The 15,598-nt window shown below is 43.8% G+C and overlaps 1 protein-coding gene across 1 annotated transcript in view; it reads right to left on the bottom strand.

Moving 5' to 3' along the window:
• DGKG (diacylglycerol kinase gamma) overlaps positions 1-15,598 on the bottom strand; it is a gene marked incomplete at both ends in the record, with an annotated part of 149,732 nt that overhangs the window by 126,928 nt on the left and 7,206 nt on the right. The window contains 4 exon segments of the mRNA XM_079704505.1: positions 35-85; positions 88-165; positions 168-198; positions 8,387-8,463. Coding sequence (XP_079560631.1) covers positions 35-85; positions 88-165; positions 168-198; positions 8,387-8,463 — 237 coding nt within the window.

Here is a 15,598-nt window from a genome sequence, read left to right as displayed (position 1 = left end):
TCCCTTCCATCTTGGGGAATGCTGGTCCATGTACCTGGGCCACTGGCTTCGCTGTTGCTGGCCCCTTCCTTTGGGTGGACCGGGTCTCCTGTCTGGGCTTCTGGCTGAAGGCCAGGAAGAGGTGTGTGCTCAGTGGCTGTGGAAGGTCCACCTCCAGGTACGCCTCATGAACAGCTTGAAGACGTCATAGCTAATAGGCTGGGAAGGGATAAAGAGGGAAAAGTCAGTGGAGAGAAGTGAAGAGACAGAGGGTGGGAGAGAAGAAGAAGGAATAGGGGAGCTGGCAATGGAAAGGGAAGCAGAAGGGAGTGGAGCGATTGGTGGGGGCAGGAATGAAAAGGCCTGGGAGCCGATAGAGGGTGACAAGCATAGGCAGCGGGGGTAGGACGTGAGGAAGAGAAGACGCTGCTGGTTGTGTGTTGGGGCTTGGTGGGCCATGGAACCATGGGAGGCTTTCGTGACGAGACATGTCTAAGTTTAGGAAGAAAAGCGGGTGCTGAAGACTGAGCACTGGGAGTGAGGGCTCTGCCTGAGTCGGGGACCACATGAGGGTCTCGGCTCTAATGAGCAGGACTAGGTCAGTGCCCTGGAATCCTAGGTAAGATGAAGAAGAATGGTAGGGAGAGGGAGGTGGGAGGGACAAGACATGGGTATGGGATTAAGAGATACAAACTACTATGTATAAAATAAAAAGCAACAAGGATATATTGTACGGCACAGGGAAATACAGCCATCACTCTGTAATAACTTTAAATGGAGTGTAATCTATAAAAATATTGAATCACTATGCTGTATACCTCAAACCAATATAATATCATAAATCAAATGTATCGCAATAAAAAAAAAGATGAAGAAGGATGTAGTTGAAAACACAATGGAAAGAAATCTCTCTTCTGTGGTATGTCAATTTTCTGCTTATGCCGTGAGGGATGTGATTCCTGAGGATTCAGGTCTCAGAAAATAAAAAAGAACAGGCTCCGTCTTTCCTTACTTTCATAACTGACCTTCTTTGGACAACCCTTAAGATAACAGGGGAGGGTGTGTGTCTGGCTCGACTGCTCTCAAAACATGTCCTTGTGAAGGTTTCAGGCACCAGGAGAGAAGAGCAGGAAGCCAAGGACAGAAGGTAAAACCAAGAAACATGCCAAAACCTCTCCCTGCTGTATGTCGCCCAGTGCTGCCTGGCTTCTGGTCCCAGGTTGGGAGAACTGTGCCAGAAAGGGCTGCTGCACTCAGCAAACACTCGGCAACAACAGTGCGCAGTGAGTCATCACTGGCTTGTGCTTTGATGGCATCAGATTCTTCATCAAATCAGCAGATGCTCCTGGAAATCATCTGAGGAAGCACTCCTCCAAGATCTGCTGTGCAGGCTTTTGTGAATAATAGCGATAAAATCCCTTTTTGGGAGCCTACTTGGCTCTCTCTGAAAATGTTGGTAGCATTTAACCCCTTGTCTCTTCTGGGAGATGTGGGAGCCTTCCCAGAACCAGAGTTGGCTGGCACGTGCACGATCAGGTTTTAGATACAAAGTCCTGGTCCTTAAAACAAGCAATGTCCTCTGGACCCCCACTGGGAGGCAGCTTGCAAGGCAGCTTCTCCTTAGGCCCAGGCTGGGCTATTTAAACATCTCTTTAGCAGAGTGAAGGAAGCCTGATTCAGTTGGACAGAGGATAATGAAGGCTCATTACCAGACGAAGGCATCTCTAAGCAAATGGTGGACTTACATTTCTTGTGACAGCCATCAATCTCTATTTCTCTGCCTTTCCTGCCCCAGAATCTCTGTGTCTCTCTCTTGTACTCTTTCTGTCCCTGTCTCCACTGCCTCAACACCTCAGAATGTCCCTTCCACACACATCCTCTTTTTCCCAGTACACACCAGCAAAATCTTTTCCTCCCACTTTCCCAGTGGAACCCACCACGACCTGCAATTCCACCCTCCCTGCCTCTGATGGCATCTCCCAGCACCTGCTTGTCTACCTGCAAGCACGTTCAGGTCACTCTTCCAAAGAAACTGCTGGCTGCTCGAGCTACTAGCCTGTGCTTCTTCCCTTCCCCTTCACACTTCTCCTCACCTCCTTAATCCATTCAATTTGGATTCTAGCGCATCACCTCTGAATCTGCTCTCTTGAAGGTCACAAATTCAATGGTCTTTTTTTTAGATCTTCTCATCTTTATTATTAATTTATTTTAAAAGGCTCTTTTTGCATCGTCCTTTCCTTTGCACTATTTTAATCGACAAGTACTGTTTTACAATATAGTTTTGAGTTCCAAAATGTTCTGTTAATTTTTTTTCTGGTTGGCCTCGAATTGAAAACTATCAGCATATTTCTGGAAAACAGCGTATACTAAATGATTTAATAAAAAAGTAATTCAGTTAAACAAAGTCTTACATAATGCTCTTAAAAAACCAAAGCTGAAAGATCTTCAAACAAGATCAGTGTGAGATTCAGGAGACCTCGTGCATGGTCTGAGGTTCACCACATTTTCCTCCGTTTTTGAACCTCAGATTTTTCTTTAGCAAACTGTGAATGCTGGACCAGAAGATCTCAAGTTCTAAACTTCTATTGGGTTCTTCCTTAAACCAGTTCCTCTTCCTGACCCTACAGTTTCTGTTCATGTCAATGGCAGCATTATCCTCCAAATATTCCAGGCTCAGCTTGAACTCCCAGTTGTCTGAGATCAATTCTCGTCCCTTCCTTCTTTCCACTGTTCTTTGGCAACGTCTGTCATATCCAGGTCTTTTCTGTATCCATTGCCCGTCAGCCCCACCCTGACAAGGCGGCTGTTGAAGTCCCCCATGCTCCTGGTTTTCGACTCCTGTTCCATGTGTCCTATCTGGACAACTGCAACACCCCTCAAAGGCTTCCTTGCCTCCACCTCCATCTGTTAGTCCTCTCATCTTTTCCATACTTGCCAAGGTGATCTTCCCAAAGCACAGCTCTGATCAGACTGCTTCCCAACTCAAAAAGTTTCCATGGCTTCTAATTGCCATGGGAGAGTTGAGATCACTTGTCTCCAAACTTTTAAAATCATGCGCCCTTCTGAAAGATTTTCAAGCATACATTGCCATTTATCTTTACTTATACATTATATATATGTACTACTGTGCTCCGCTACTATACATTATAAAAGACACACAAAGAAATTAGAAAATAGAAACTAGATGAGATAAAAATCAATGTAAATAGAAGGTCTAATATGCAGGATTCCTACAGTCCAGTGGATCATCCTGTGCACTCCCTGAGTCCTTTGGGATTCACAGCCCTACCATAATCCCACTCCAACCTAGATTTGTAGCTACTTCAAGTTCAGAGATCATTCTGGTCTTTTCTCCTACTATTCTCTGTGGGTACCTTCACATTCTGCCCACACTGATCTCTGTGTTCTTTCCTGGCCAAGTTTCCATGTACTTATATGAACTGTTTTCTTCTCTACCTGTTAAAATTCCAGCTATCCTTTATGGCCCAACTCTGATGCCACTCCTTCCAGGAAGCCTGGTATGATCTCTTGTGCCTGAATTGCTGTACATTTCCACGTTGGTTCCTGGCTTGGGACACCCATATCTGCTGCCCTCGCAATATATAGTTGTTCATGACATACACACCTTAGTTCCTCGACTAGATCTAGAGCTCCTGGAAGGTAGGGAAATGTCTTATTTCATCTTTGTACCCTCCACACCACCTAGCATGGTATTTCCTAATAGGTATTTTAATGGACGTTGGGTTTCTAGTTGGTACACTTGGCTGTCATCAATCATTGTGGGGTCTGTTCAGTCAACATATATGTACTGAGTCTCCCAGGTACAAGACACAGTGCTGGGCACCACTGGAGAACACACCAGTGAATAAGGCATGAGTCCATACCTTTAAGAGACCCAGTGGAAAAGGTATTGAAATAATTCTAATACAGGGTCAACAGTGGTGAGTGTCACAGCAGAAGAACTGACAAACTGTTATGAGAACTTAGAAAACAATGATGATTGAACACATGTCCAACCATTTATGGCCCTATCCTGGGGAACAAAATGGCATAAAATAAGCCCAGAAACACAGAGCATTCATGTCAGAAGAGCTCAGAGTAGACTAGATCTCCTTACATCACTGAGACTCTGGAATTTTACTGATTTGCCCCAGCCAGCTGGTAGCAAAGCGAAGCCAGAAGCCTGATTGTCTGGCACCTAGTCCAGTGCTCCTGCTCTACTATCTGATCTGTCCCAGGCCCTGGTGCTGACATCATGTTCCCTGCCATTCCCTCTAAGCACCCCAAGTTCAGTAGGCAAGGAAATGTGACTGAGGGCCACTCTCAAAGTGCTATCTGGATTGCAAAAGAGTAAGTTCTTTATGAGCACAGGCCAGGCTCAGGGTAGGTGCTTGGTACATGTGTGATGGGTAGGGAGTGGCTCGTACTCTGCCCAAACCAACCACTATGTAGCACACTGACAATTCTCAGAGCCCTGAGTAAAATCTTAGACACTGCCATTGTTCAGACATTTTTTCTTTTTCCCCAGAAACTGCAACTTTCATGTGGAAACCATCTAGGCAATTGTTAATTCTTTCACAGGTCAAAGAAGGAAGGAGAACTAGATGGAGAGTTTATTGAGCACTGTACATACGGGATCTTACTTAAGTCTCAAAACAACAGTGTGACGTGGTACTATTACTGCCATTTTGTGGATGAAAAAAACTCTGAGAACATAAATAACTTGCTCAAGTCATAAAGTGGCAGAGCTGTGCTTTGTGCTAAGGTGTGTCTGAGTCTAAGATCATGGTGGTACCAGGTCCCCCTACCTTTTTGGCTGCACTGCTTCCGTCTGCTTTCTGGCCATCTTCAGCTGTGCTCTGTTCTCCAGAGAATCACTCGGTGCCTATGGGCAAGGGCACGCCTGTCATGGCCAGGTGCAGCCCTGCCACTCTGTAAACGTTTATTCCCAGCCACCCTTTCCTAGCAACCTGCCCCTTCCCACAGCTAACTCATTTCTCGTTGAGACATTTTAGCAGCAGTAAGCCATCAAACTCAAGAGAATTTAAACCCTTGTTGTTTCTGAACCCCGTGCTGGGACATTATACCTACTTGAAGCCAGCCACATTGTGAGAGAGAATGAAATCAGAGTGACGGAGCTCCCCTAGGACATGGCAGTGCCAGAGTATAAAGAGCGGGGGCCAGCCTGATGGAGGCAGGGGCCTGCTTCTGAAAGCTCCTACGGCCTTCACACCCTCGGCAGCCCTGACCAAACTGTTCCCCTCCCACTCTCGTCAGCTTCAGGGCGGACAGGCTGAGGAGCAGCCCCTGCCAGTCTTTGTTCCTGTGTTTTTGGAGGTGGGGGTGGGGACTGGGGGGCTGCAAGTTCTTTGCTGGCTTTGGCATCATTTCCACATGGTTCCTCCTCAGGAATGTTCTTTGAAAGGGTGCGTTCTCAATCTGGCTCCTGTTCTGGCACCCTTCCTCCTGCTTCATTCTCAGGTGATCAGTGCACTTTATTCAAAGCACCTCTCAGGTGTACCTCGAGGGTGTGGGCTCTGCTGATTCACTTCCAGGGCCCAGAAGAGAAGGAGTTGACTCAAGGTTTGTTGAAAGGATGACAATATGAATAAATGAGCGGCCAGCCTCCTTCCAAGTTTGTCCTGCTGATCAGTTGCTTTTCTGCTATTAGCCCTCGTAAAAGGACCCAGGAGCAGGGAAAAGGGAGTTGAGTTTAAAACATTTTGGGGAAAGGTAATAGAAGGGTAATAATAACGGGCACTATTTTTTTTTTTTTTTTTTTTGCGGTACGCGGGCCTCTCACCGCTGTGGCCTCTCCCGCCGCGGAGCACAGGCTCCGGACGCGCAGGCTCAGCGGCCATGGCTCACGGGCCCAGCCGCTCTGCGGCATGTGGGATCCTCCCAGACCGGGGCACGAACCCGTGTCCCCTGCATCGGCAGGCGGACTCTCAACCACTGCGCCACCAGGGAAGCCCACGGGCACTATTTTTAAGTGTCCGTAAAGTGTTAGACATTTTGCAAAAAGCATCTTATTTAATTCACTCATCTGCAAGCTTCAAGGTCTTTCTTTTTGGTTTTTTTTTTTTTTTTTTTTTTTTTTGCGGTATACGGGCCTCCCACTGTCGTGGCCTCTCCCGCTGTGGAGCACAGGCTCCGGATGTGCAGGCCCAGCGGCCATGGCTCACGGGTCTAGCCGCTGAGCGGCATGTGGGATCCTCCCGGACCGGGGCACGAACCCGCGTCTCCTGCATCGGCAGGCAGACTCTCAACCACTGCGCCACCAGGGAAGCCCTTGGTTGTTTTATATATTCAGTTCACAGAAGAGGAAACTGAGGCTCAGAGAGGTGAAATATTCAAGGCAAAGCTAGGAGTCTAACCTAAGAGCATAACCTCCAGGGTCATGGCTCTTAAACTTGGCCCTGCCAGTAGGAAGTAAGTTCTGGAGGGGAGGAACTATGCTTCCTCATCTTCATATCTTCTATGGCATCCAGCACAGTGCCTGGATGCTCAAGAAACATTAGATGAGCTGAATTTGAAAGTAGGGGAGGTCTTGCATGCATTTATTCATTCAACAAATGTTTGTTGAGTGCCTGCTATAAGCCAGATACTCTTCTGGGCATGGGGGACATAGCAGTGAACAAAACTATTCTAGTCGGGGAGATAGACAATTAAATAAGTAAGTTATACAGTGTGACAGATGGTGAGAAGCACTAAGGAGGAAAATAAGGCAGAGCAGGAAGATAGGAAGTGTCAGGAAAGAGGGTTTAACATTTTAGATAGAGAATGTGACATTCACTGAGAAGGTGATTTGAGCAAACACTTGCAGGAGGTGAAGGAATGAATGATATGGATATCTGGGGGAGGAACGCTGCAGGAAGAGGCCAGAGCATGGGCACAGGTGCTAAAGTTAGAGCAGCCTTGGCTTGTATGAAGGCATCAAGGAGGCTAATATGGCTGGGAAAAAATGGGAAGAAGAGTAGCAAGATATGAGGTCCGATAGTAGGGGAGATGCAGATTGTAATGACCTTGATTTTGACTCTGAGTACCAGGTGGGCAGACCATAAAAGATTGTGGAACACAGCAGTGACATGATCTGACTTCAGTTTTAACAGACTGCTCAGGATGTGTGTAAAGAGTAGACTTTCAAGGTCAAGAGCAAAAACAGGGAGCCTAATGAGGAGACTATTGCAATAATCTGGGCAAAATATGGTGGTGCCTCAGGTCAGGGTGATAGCAGAGCAGGTAGTGAGATGTGTCTGGATTTTGGATGTATTTTGAAGGTAGAAATGATGGAGGTTGCTGATGAATTAGATGTGGGATATGAGAAAAAGAGAAAAGTCAAGGATGACTCCATAGTTTTAGGCTGAATAACTTGAAGACTGGTCTTGTCATTTACTGAAATGGGAAAGACTGCTGGAAAAACAGGTTTTATAGAGGAAGATCAAGGAGCTCAGTTTAGCTTATGTTAAGTTTGAGATACCTATTTGATTTTTAAGTGGAAATGTCAAGTAAAGGGGTAAGAGGAAAATCAGAAGAGTATAGCATCCTGAAAACCAAGTGAAGGAAGTGGAGGAAGATTTGACCAATCAGGTCCAATGCTGTTTAGTAAAATGACTTGAGTTTTAGCCACATGGAGGTCCTTGGCTATTCTGACTAGTGATTTTAGTGTAGGCATGGGGGTTACATGCTGCTTGAAGAGCTTTCAGAAAAGTGGCGAGAGGAGAAATTGGAGGCAATGAGTATAGACACATCTTTTGCACAGCTTACTTGCTATGAAGGACAGGAGAGAAATGAGGTGGTAGCTGGAGGGAGAAGTGGAGCCAGAAAAATGTTTTTTAATGTAGGAGAAAGAGCAGTATGTTTATTTGTTGATGAGGAAGATCTAATACATAGAGAAAGCTGATGGGAAGGAGATGGAGTGAGAGTGAGAGAGAAATACGTTGCTGAAGCAATGCCTGTTAATAGACCAAAGAGGATGGGACTGAGTGCACAAGCGGAGGGGTTAGACTGAGATCAGAGCATGGAGAGCTTGCCCCTAATTATAGGAGAAAAGGTACAGCTAGGTGGGCACATAAGGTAAGGATTTGGGGGAAGATTGCTTCTGACTGTTTCTATTTTCTCAGTGATGTAGAAAACACAGTTGATAACTGGGAATTGAGGAAGGGAGGAGGAGTGAGAGATTTGAGGAGAGAAGAGAAGGTATGATGTGGCCTTCTAGGATAGTGAGAAGGTGAATGGACTTGAGGAACTTATGATTCCAGGTAGCAGCAATGGCTCACTTGAAACTTGGGAGAAAATATGTTGAGAAGCATGTTCTTCAAAGTGAGCTAAACTTCTAAGAGAGGAACAAATTATGGGAAGGCTAGAACGTGGGGTTTTTAAAGGCTTGAAATGAAAATGTTCTTACCTCATGTGGGTCATATTGTTTGAGGCTCCCACCCTCATTAAATTCAGCCAAGACATCATTTATCTTCTTGGAAGAATCTGGAGAGACACAATCCATATGTGAAACATGGTGAACAGTGAATGGGAGCTGGGCCAAGTAAATTCTCCACATCTAATCCTGACTATGATGGAGTGAGCCCTCATTCCAGAACCACATGGAGGAATGTCATCGCTATCTGCCCTTCTGCCCTCTCATTTATTTATTTTTTAGTATATTTTCTCTCTTGCTGTATGAAGTATCTTTCTAAAACACAAATCTGATTAGATCATGTCTCTGCTCAAAACCCTTACACAGCTCTTAACTTTCCCAGGATAAAGCCTAAACCCTTAGCTTGGTATACAAGTACTTGGTGATCTGACCTAGCCTATTCCTTATCTCTTCCCTTAACCTTTCATTCACTCCATTTTGCAGCCACATCAAACCACATTTCTAGAAATTTCTTAACATGCTCTGTACTTTTTCATGGAGTCTCTTCTCTGTATTACAAACTTCACTCAATTCTCAGTACCCAGCTCAAATGTCAACTCCTTTGAAAAGCCTTCCTTTACTAGTCAGAGTTAATCACTCCCTCCCCTGGCTCCTACATGGCTTGCACATAACTCTGTAACAGCACCTGTCATATGGTGTTATATTTACTAACTTGCCTTTCTTGCTCATCTCCTGCCTCAGTTCAACCTTGAGAGCTGTAAGCCTTTGTATACCATATCAAGGCCTGACATATAACCAGTGTTCAGAAAACCAATATATTAGATGATCGAATAAACATCTGAGCAGAAATTTTAAAACATTTAAAATTTTGTTAATTAAATGGGATGGGTGGGCATCAAGCCTGGCGGGGTTCTGTCCTTGGTGCTGAAACAGAGACAGGATTCATAAAGCATGGTAGTTTAGAAAATTCTGCTTTCCATAGGAAATAATTTAGAAACTACTGGAGAAAAGTGTGGCGTTTCTTTCTTTCTTTCTTTTTTTTAGTTTATAAGGGAATTGGGAGTCAAGAGAAGGGAGTCAATAATTGTCATTATAACATCCTGGGTAGTTACCAGTACTCTAGACATCAAAGAAAACCAGGATTTCTGCACTCTCTCTGTCTCACAGTATTGTGGATAATTAAGAGCTTCTCAAGCTCTATTATTGCCATAATTTAAACATCTGAACAAAGGGCAATGTCATTAAAAGCTGATATAGTGTTCCTTGGTGTTTGGGCTCTTTGTACAGAGGGCTATGCTCTCTTGGGCCTACGTAAAGTGGATGTGCTTGTGGGCTGGGCTGTTCTCCATGACTTTGCTGACTTGGATTCAATCAAGCACAAGTTATAATCATTTCAGGATTGAGACATATTGAAATGCCACAGGAAAACGCTGCTGTTGCCTAAAAATGGACATTTCTTTCTGAAATTCAAAACAGATGTTGGAAAACTAATAGCTCAGTGAGATCCAGGCAGCAGATGCCATCAATTTGGGCTGCTTCCAGTCAATTCAGAAAACACTATGGAGAGTAAGATGTTGCTAGGTACTGTTGATGAACTAGTTGGGGACAGGATATGAATAACTGTGGTAATAATAGCTACCCCTTATTAAAGACCTTTACTGCATATTCTCATATGCTCTCCCCTACCAGTCCATGCAGATTTGGTAATATTTTCTTCAGTTTACAGATGAGGAAACTGAAAGTCAGAAAAGTTAAATGACTTGCCTAGGAGTCAGGGTTTTGACTCAGGTCTAGTCTGGCTCAAAATTCTGTATTACTTTTCCTTAAGCACTCTTCACTATTATTTCCCAAACATTTGCTAACACAAGGAAAGGTGTAATTAATGCTGTGGCATTAATTACTCTGTGCACAGAGTGGGGAAGAAGTAAAATAACAGGGAAGAAGTAAAACTAGGATGAGAGTGGGGTTAAGGTGGGGACTGGGGATGCCCCATGAAGGAGGTAGCATTTGAGCTGGGGTGTAAAAATGAGTAAGGTTTTGAAAGGCAGACATGAAGTGGACAGGGCATTCTCAGAAGAGACAGGGTGAACAAAGATATGAAGATGGGCACCACGGGACCTTTAAGCAAGGTTAGAACCACCGTGTCCACAGTTCTTTGCAGCATCTCCTATTTTGAATACCTGCTAGGTGCTAAGCTCTGTCTTAGTCACTTTATGTATTTTATTTAAACCTCCACAGCTAACCCCTAATATAATAGTAGTCTGGGGCCAGATTTGTGGGAGTACTGAATGCCGAGTTAAGGACATTGATTTCAAATTGTTGAAGACTTTTTGAGTAGTAGAGTAACATAACCAGGTCTATTTTTTAAAAGCCACTCAGGCAACAGAATGGAAGAGAGTTTAGAATTAGGTCAGATTTCAGTTAAGGTCACACATAAATTATATTCAAATTATTCTGAGTAGCTTAAATATTTAGGAAAAAACACTATATTTTAGAATCTATTTCAATGGGAGATTTTCAGCTCAGCCAGAATGGCCAAATTTTTTTAAAAATGAAAAATTTGGAGCATGGGTCTTCCTGGTGTGGCTTCTGCAAAAGTAGTATAGAGCCAGCATTTTGACTGAGAACCAAGAAAGTGATTTTACTTGAATTTTGTTTTGTTCTGTTTTCCCCATCTTTCGTTCCTGCTTTATTTTTCCTCTATAGCTCTTACCACCATTTAGTATACTATATATTTTACTTCCTTAGCTTTATTTTTTAATTAATTAATTATTATTTTTTAACATCTTTATTGGAGTATAATTGCTTTACAATGGTGTGTTAGTTTCTGCTTTATAACAAAGTGAATCAGCTATACATATACATATATCCCCATAACTCCTCCCTCTTGCATCTCCCTCCCACCCTCCCTCCCTATCCTACCCCTCTAGGTGGTCACAAAGCACTGGGCTGATCTCCCTGTGCTATGTGGCCGCTTCCCACTAGCTATCTATTTTACATTTGGTAGTATATATATGTCCATGCCAGTCCCTCATTTCGTCCCAGCTTACCCTTCCCCCTCCCCGTGTCCTCAAGTCCATTCTCTACATCTGCATCTTTATTCCTGTCCTGCCCCTAGGTTCTCCAGAACCTATTTTTAATTCCATATATATGTGTTAGCATATGGTATTTGTTTTTCTCTTTCTGACTTACTCCACTCAGTATGACAGACTCTAGGTCCATCCACCTCACTACAAATAACTCAATTTCGTTTCTTTTTATGGCTGAGTAATATTCCATTGTATATATGTGCCACATCTTCTTTATCCATTCATCTGTCGATGGACATTTAGGTTGCTTCCATGTCCTGGCTATTGTAAATAGAGGTGCAATGAACATTTTGGTACATGACTTTTTTTGAATTATGGTTTTCTCAGGGTATATGCCCAGTAGTGGGATTGCTGGGTCATATGGTAATTCTATTTTTAGTTTTCTAAGGAACCTCCATACTGTTCTCCATAGTGGCTGTATCAATTTACATTCCCACCAACAGTGCAAGTGGGTTCCCTTTTCTCCACACCCTCTCCAGCATTTACTGTTTGTAGATTTTGTGATGATGGCCATTCTGACCGGTGTGAGGTGATATCTCATTGTAGTTTTGATTTGCATTTCTCTAATGGTTAGTGATGTTGAGCATCTTTTCATGTGTTTGTTGGCCATCTGTATGTCTTCTTTGGAGAAATGTCTATTTAGGTCTTCTGCCCATTTTTGGATTGGGTTGTTTGTCACTTGAATTTTTGATGTTATTGTCACATTTTAGAGATTCCACAGTTCATCCTAGCAGAAATCCTTTGGTTCTCAAGTGCTATTGAGCTAATCTTGCTTTATATTTAAATGTATGATATGTATATTTATATACACATAGGTATATGTATTTGTTTTACATATAAACACATACACTCATATATTCATCATATGTACACATTCAAGTAAGTAGGTTTTAAAAAGAAAAAATAGCAGAGGCATTCATTTGAAAATCTTTGACCACTAGCCTAAAATAAAATAGGGAAGAAGCAACCTAAGAGATTGCTGGCTCCTAGTTTTCCATGAGGTATGTTCCTCACCATACATTTACATCAATCTGTTTTATGGGCTTTTATGAGCTCATAGCATCAACACCTTTCCCTTTCAAAAAAGGGAAACTATCTAATTCTCAAACTTGAGACCCATTACTTTCTCCTTGGAGGTCCTTTGATACTTTATCACAGCTTTCTTCTCAACAGATTTCTGGGCTGGGTTGCTCTTTCCTTGAGGAATAAGTGGGCACTGCTCCATCCTGTTTGTCTGATGCTAGTTAAGAACAATGAGGGGCTTCTTCAGAGCATTCCCTGATCTTACTTCAGGCACTACATGTGGGCCCAAGAGCACACAGCCTTGGTGGAGACCACCCTGTCCAAGTCTGTTCTGTAACACCACCTCCAGACTCACAGGAGATGGAGTTCCATTTCTAAGTGTGCAAAGCAGAGCCATGACCACAGTTCTTTGCAGCAACTCCTATTTTGAATACCTGCTAGGTGCTAAGCTCTGTCCTAGTCACTTTATGTATTTTATTTAAACCTCCACAGCTAACCCCTAATATAATAGTTACCCCTAATTTAGAGAAGGAGAAACTGAAGTTTATGGAAATTAAGTGATTCTTTCAAGGGCACAGAACTAGTGAGTGGGTCACTCTTACTTTTAACATATCTAATTAGAGTCACTGGATACATGAATACTGGTAAATCAGAAGATAAGGCCCTCCTTCTATGACAATGGCTGTCAAATCGGACTGCACGTTAATATCACCTGAGGACCCCTAAACACAATGAAACCCAGGCCTCACCCCAGACCAATTAAGTCAGCATCTCTTGGGGAACTCAGGAATCAGTATATTCTAAAACTTTCTGGGGGTTCAAATGTATAGTCAAGGTTGAGAACTGCTGTTCTATAATGTGATTTTATTATTAGAAATAATAATAAATTAGGATACTGCTGACCTTGTTGGATAATCACTGCAAAAGGGAAAAAAAGGTTATAACTATGCTAAATCTAAAATTGCTGTCCTTGGCTAACATTCCCCATAGTTTAAGTGGACAGCACTAAAGGACTCCACCCAACAGGTCAACTTATTCAGCTGCTTGGCAACGTAGGGACACATTTTGCATTAACCCACCCTGGTGGGACCATCAGCACACAGTTTTACACCAAATTAGAGGTTTAGAAGGCTCTTTTCTGTGATCAAGGTTGCTAGTGATAAAAACCGCCTTAAGAAGTTTTGGTCTAAAGTTGTTTCTTGATGTCAAGAATTCTGGGACCTTAACCAGGCACTTGTTCCTAATGTTTGAGCAAATACAAAGCCTTTTGAAGGAGAAAATTTGGCCCTACTCACAGGCATCTTTTATATATTGTGTTAGTTTCTGCTGTACAACAAAGTGAATCAGCTATATGTATACATATATCCCCATATCCCCTCCCTCTTGAGACTCCCTCCCTCCCACCCTCCCTATCCCACCCCTCTAGGTGGTCACAAAGCACTGAGTTGATCTCCCTCACAGGCATCTTTGCTGCCACGTTTGTGTGGGACAGGGATGTCCTCGGAACAAACAGACACATCAGGAGCTTCAGTTTACAGCAGAATGTCAGCTGTGCTGCCTGAACCAGGACCCAAAGTTTATGGACTGTCTTCTAGTTAGGAGCCCTGAGTATTTGGCACTAGTCAGACCATTAAACTTGGAAATAACTATAAATCAACATTTTAAAAAGTGAATCTGAAAACCCATAGATGAGAGTGAAATTCTAAGGTACATGATAACTTTCTATACCTCTAAGTTCCCTAATATCATCTCAAACTTCCCTAAGATAGTCTCAAACTGTAACATGCATGTGGATTGCCTGGGGATAAGGTTTAAATGCAGATTCTAATTCAGTAAGTCTGGATCATGGCCTGAGATTCCGCATTTCAAGGAAGAGCTTAGGTGACACCAATTATGCAGGTCCATGGACCTCACTTTTCATGAGCAGACCTTAAGCAACGTTCCTGTGTATCTGGCTGACTAGTAAGAATTGCCTGTCACAACACAGGAAAAAAACATGATGCTGAGCCTAGAGGAACATATTCCACAGATTGGGAAGATCATAAATGACTCTCAACCCAGGGAGGGAAAGACACAGAGAGAGGGAGAAGGGAAAGTTGGCACATGAAGGGAAAAAAAACCCTAGATTTTCCTTTTTTTTTATAGCTTTTTTTTTTTGGCTGTATGTAGGCCTCTCACTGTTGTGGCCTCTCAAGTTGCGGAGCACAGGCTCCGGACGCGCAGGCCCAGCGGCCATGGCTCACGGGCCCAGCCGCTCCGAGGCACGTGGGATCCTCCCAGACCGGGGCACGAACCCACGTCCCCTGCATTGGCAGGCGGACTCTCAACCACTGCGCCACCAGGGAAGCCCCCTAGATTTTCCCTTTGCCAGTGAAGGCTGGGATGTATGAATAAGTTTTCTAAGTACTCAGGGAGTCAAGAACACAGTGAGATGCACAAAAGCAAGAATGGGGTTTTCCAAGGGTCCTAGAAAGATGGAGAATGATGTCAGAACAGAGCTGCCAGGCCTGCAGCACTGCTTCAGAAGGCTCACCTTTGCAGCCAGGAGGAGTCGGGCCCTGGGGTGGAATGTGGGAAGCATGTATAAGAAGTCCAGCATCATAATCACCAAAACAGTCCCCCAGTTAGCCTTCTTTTCCTGTTCCCTGCTTATCCTCAGCATGTAGTCCATTGCCTGTCATAAAATCGATGTTCAATAAAAATTTACGGAATGAGGGCTAGAACAGGGATTGGGCTTGTCATGCTTGTCCCACATGTCCTATATTCCCAGGGGCATAGGGAGAAAAGGTAGACCAGTTGTTCTCAATCTTGGCTGCCTGCTGGAATCACCTGGGGAGTTTTAAACACTACTGATGCCTGGGTCTCACGCCTACAGATGATGATTAAATGGTCCAGGGATGGGGGAGTATGAGGGCAGGACATTGCAACTGTTCAAAGTCTCCCAGGTATTTCCAGTATGCAGCCAAGGCTGAGGACCACTGGGGCCCACCAAGCTAACTTCTCAGGTAAACCCGTGGAAGTGACGGCTCTGCCACACCGTTACATATAGAATAAGAGAAAAATACTTTACGTTGAAGCAGGGGGAATTTTGGCTGATAAAGAAAACCCTCTTTGGGATACTAAGTTTTTCTGA

The sequence above is a fragment of the Hyperoodon ampullatus genome (genome assembly GCF_949752795.1).
Source record: "Hyperoodon ampullatus genome assembly, chromosome: 5".
Lineage (NCBI taxonomy): Eukaryota > Metazoa > Chordata > Mammalia > Artiodactyla > Ziphiidae > Hyperoodon > Hyperoodon ampullatus.
Note: the sequence above shows the minus strand (reverse complement) of the source record. Positions and strands in the feature narration are given on the sequence as shown.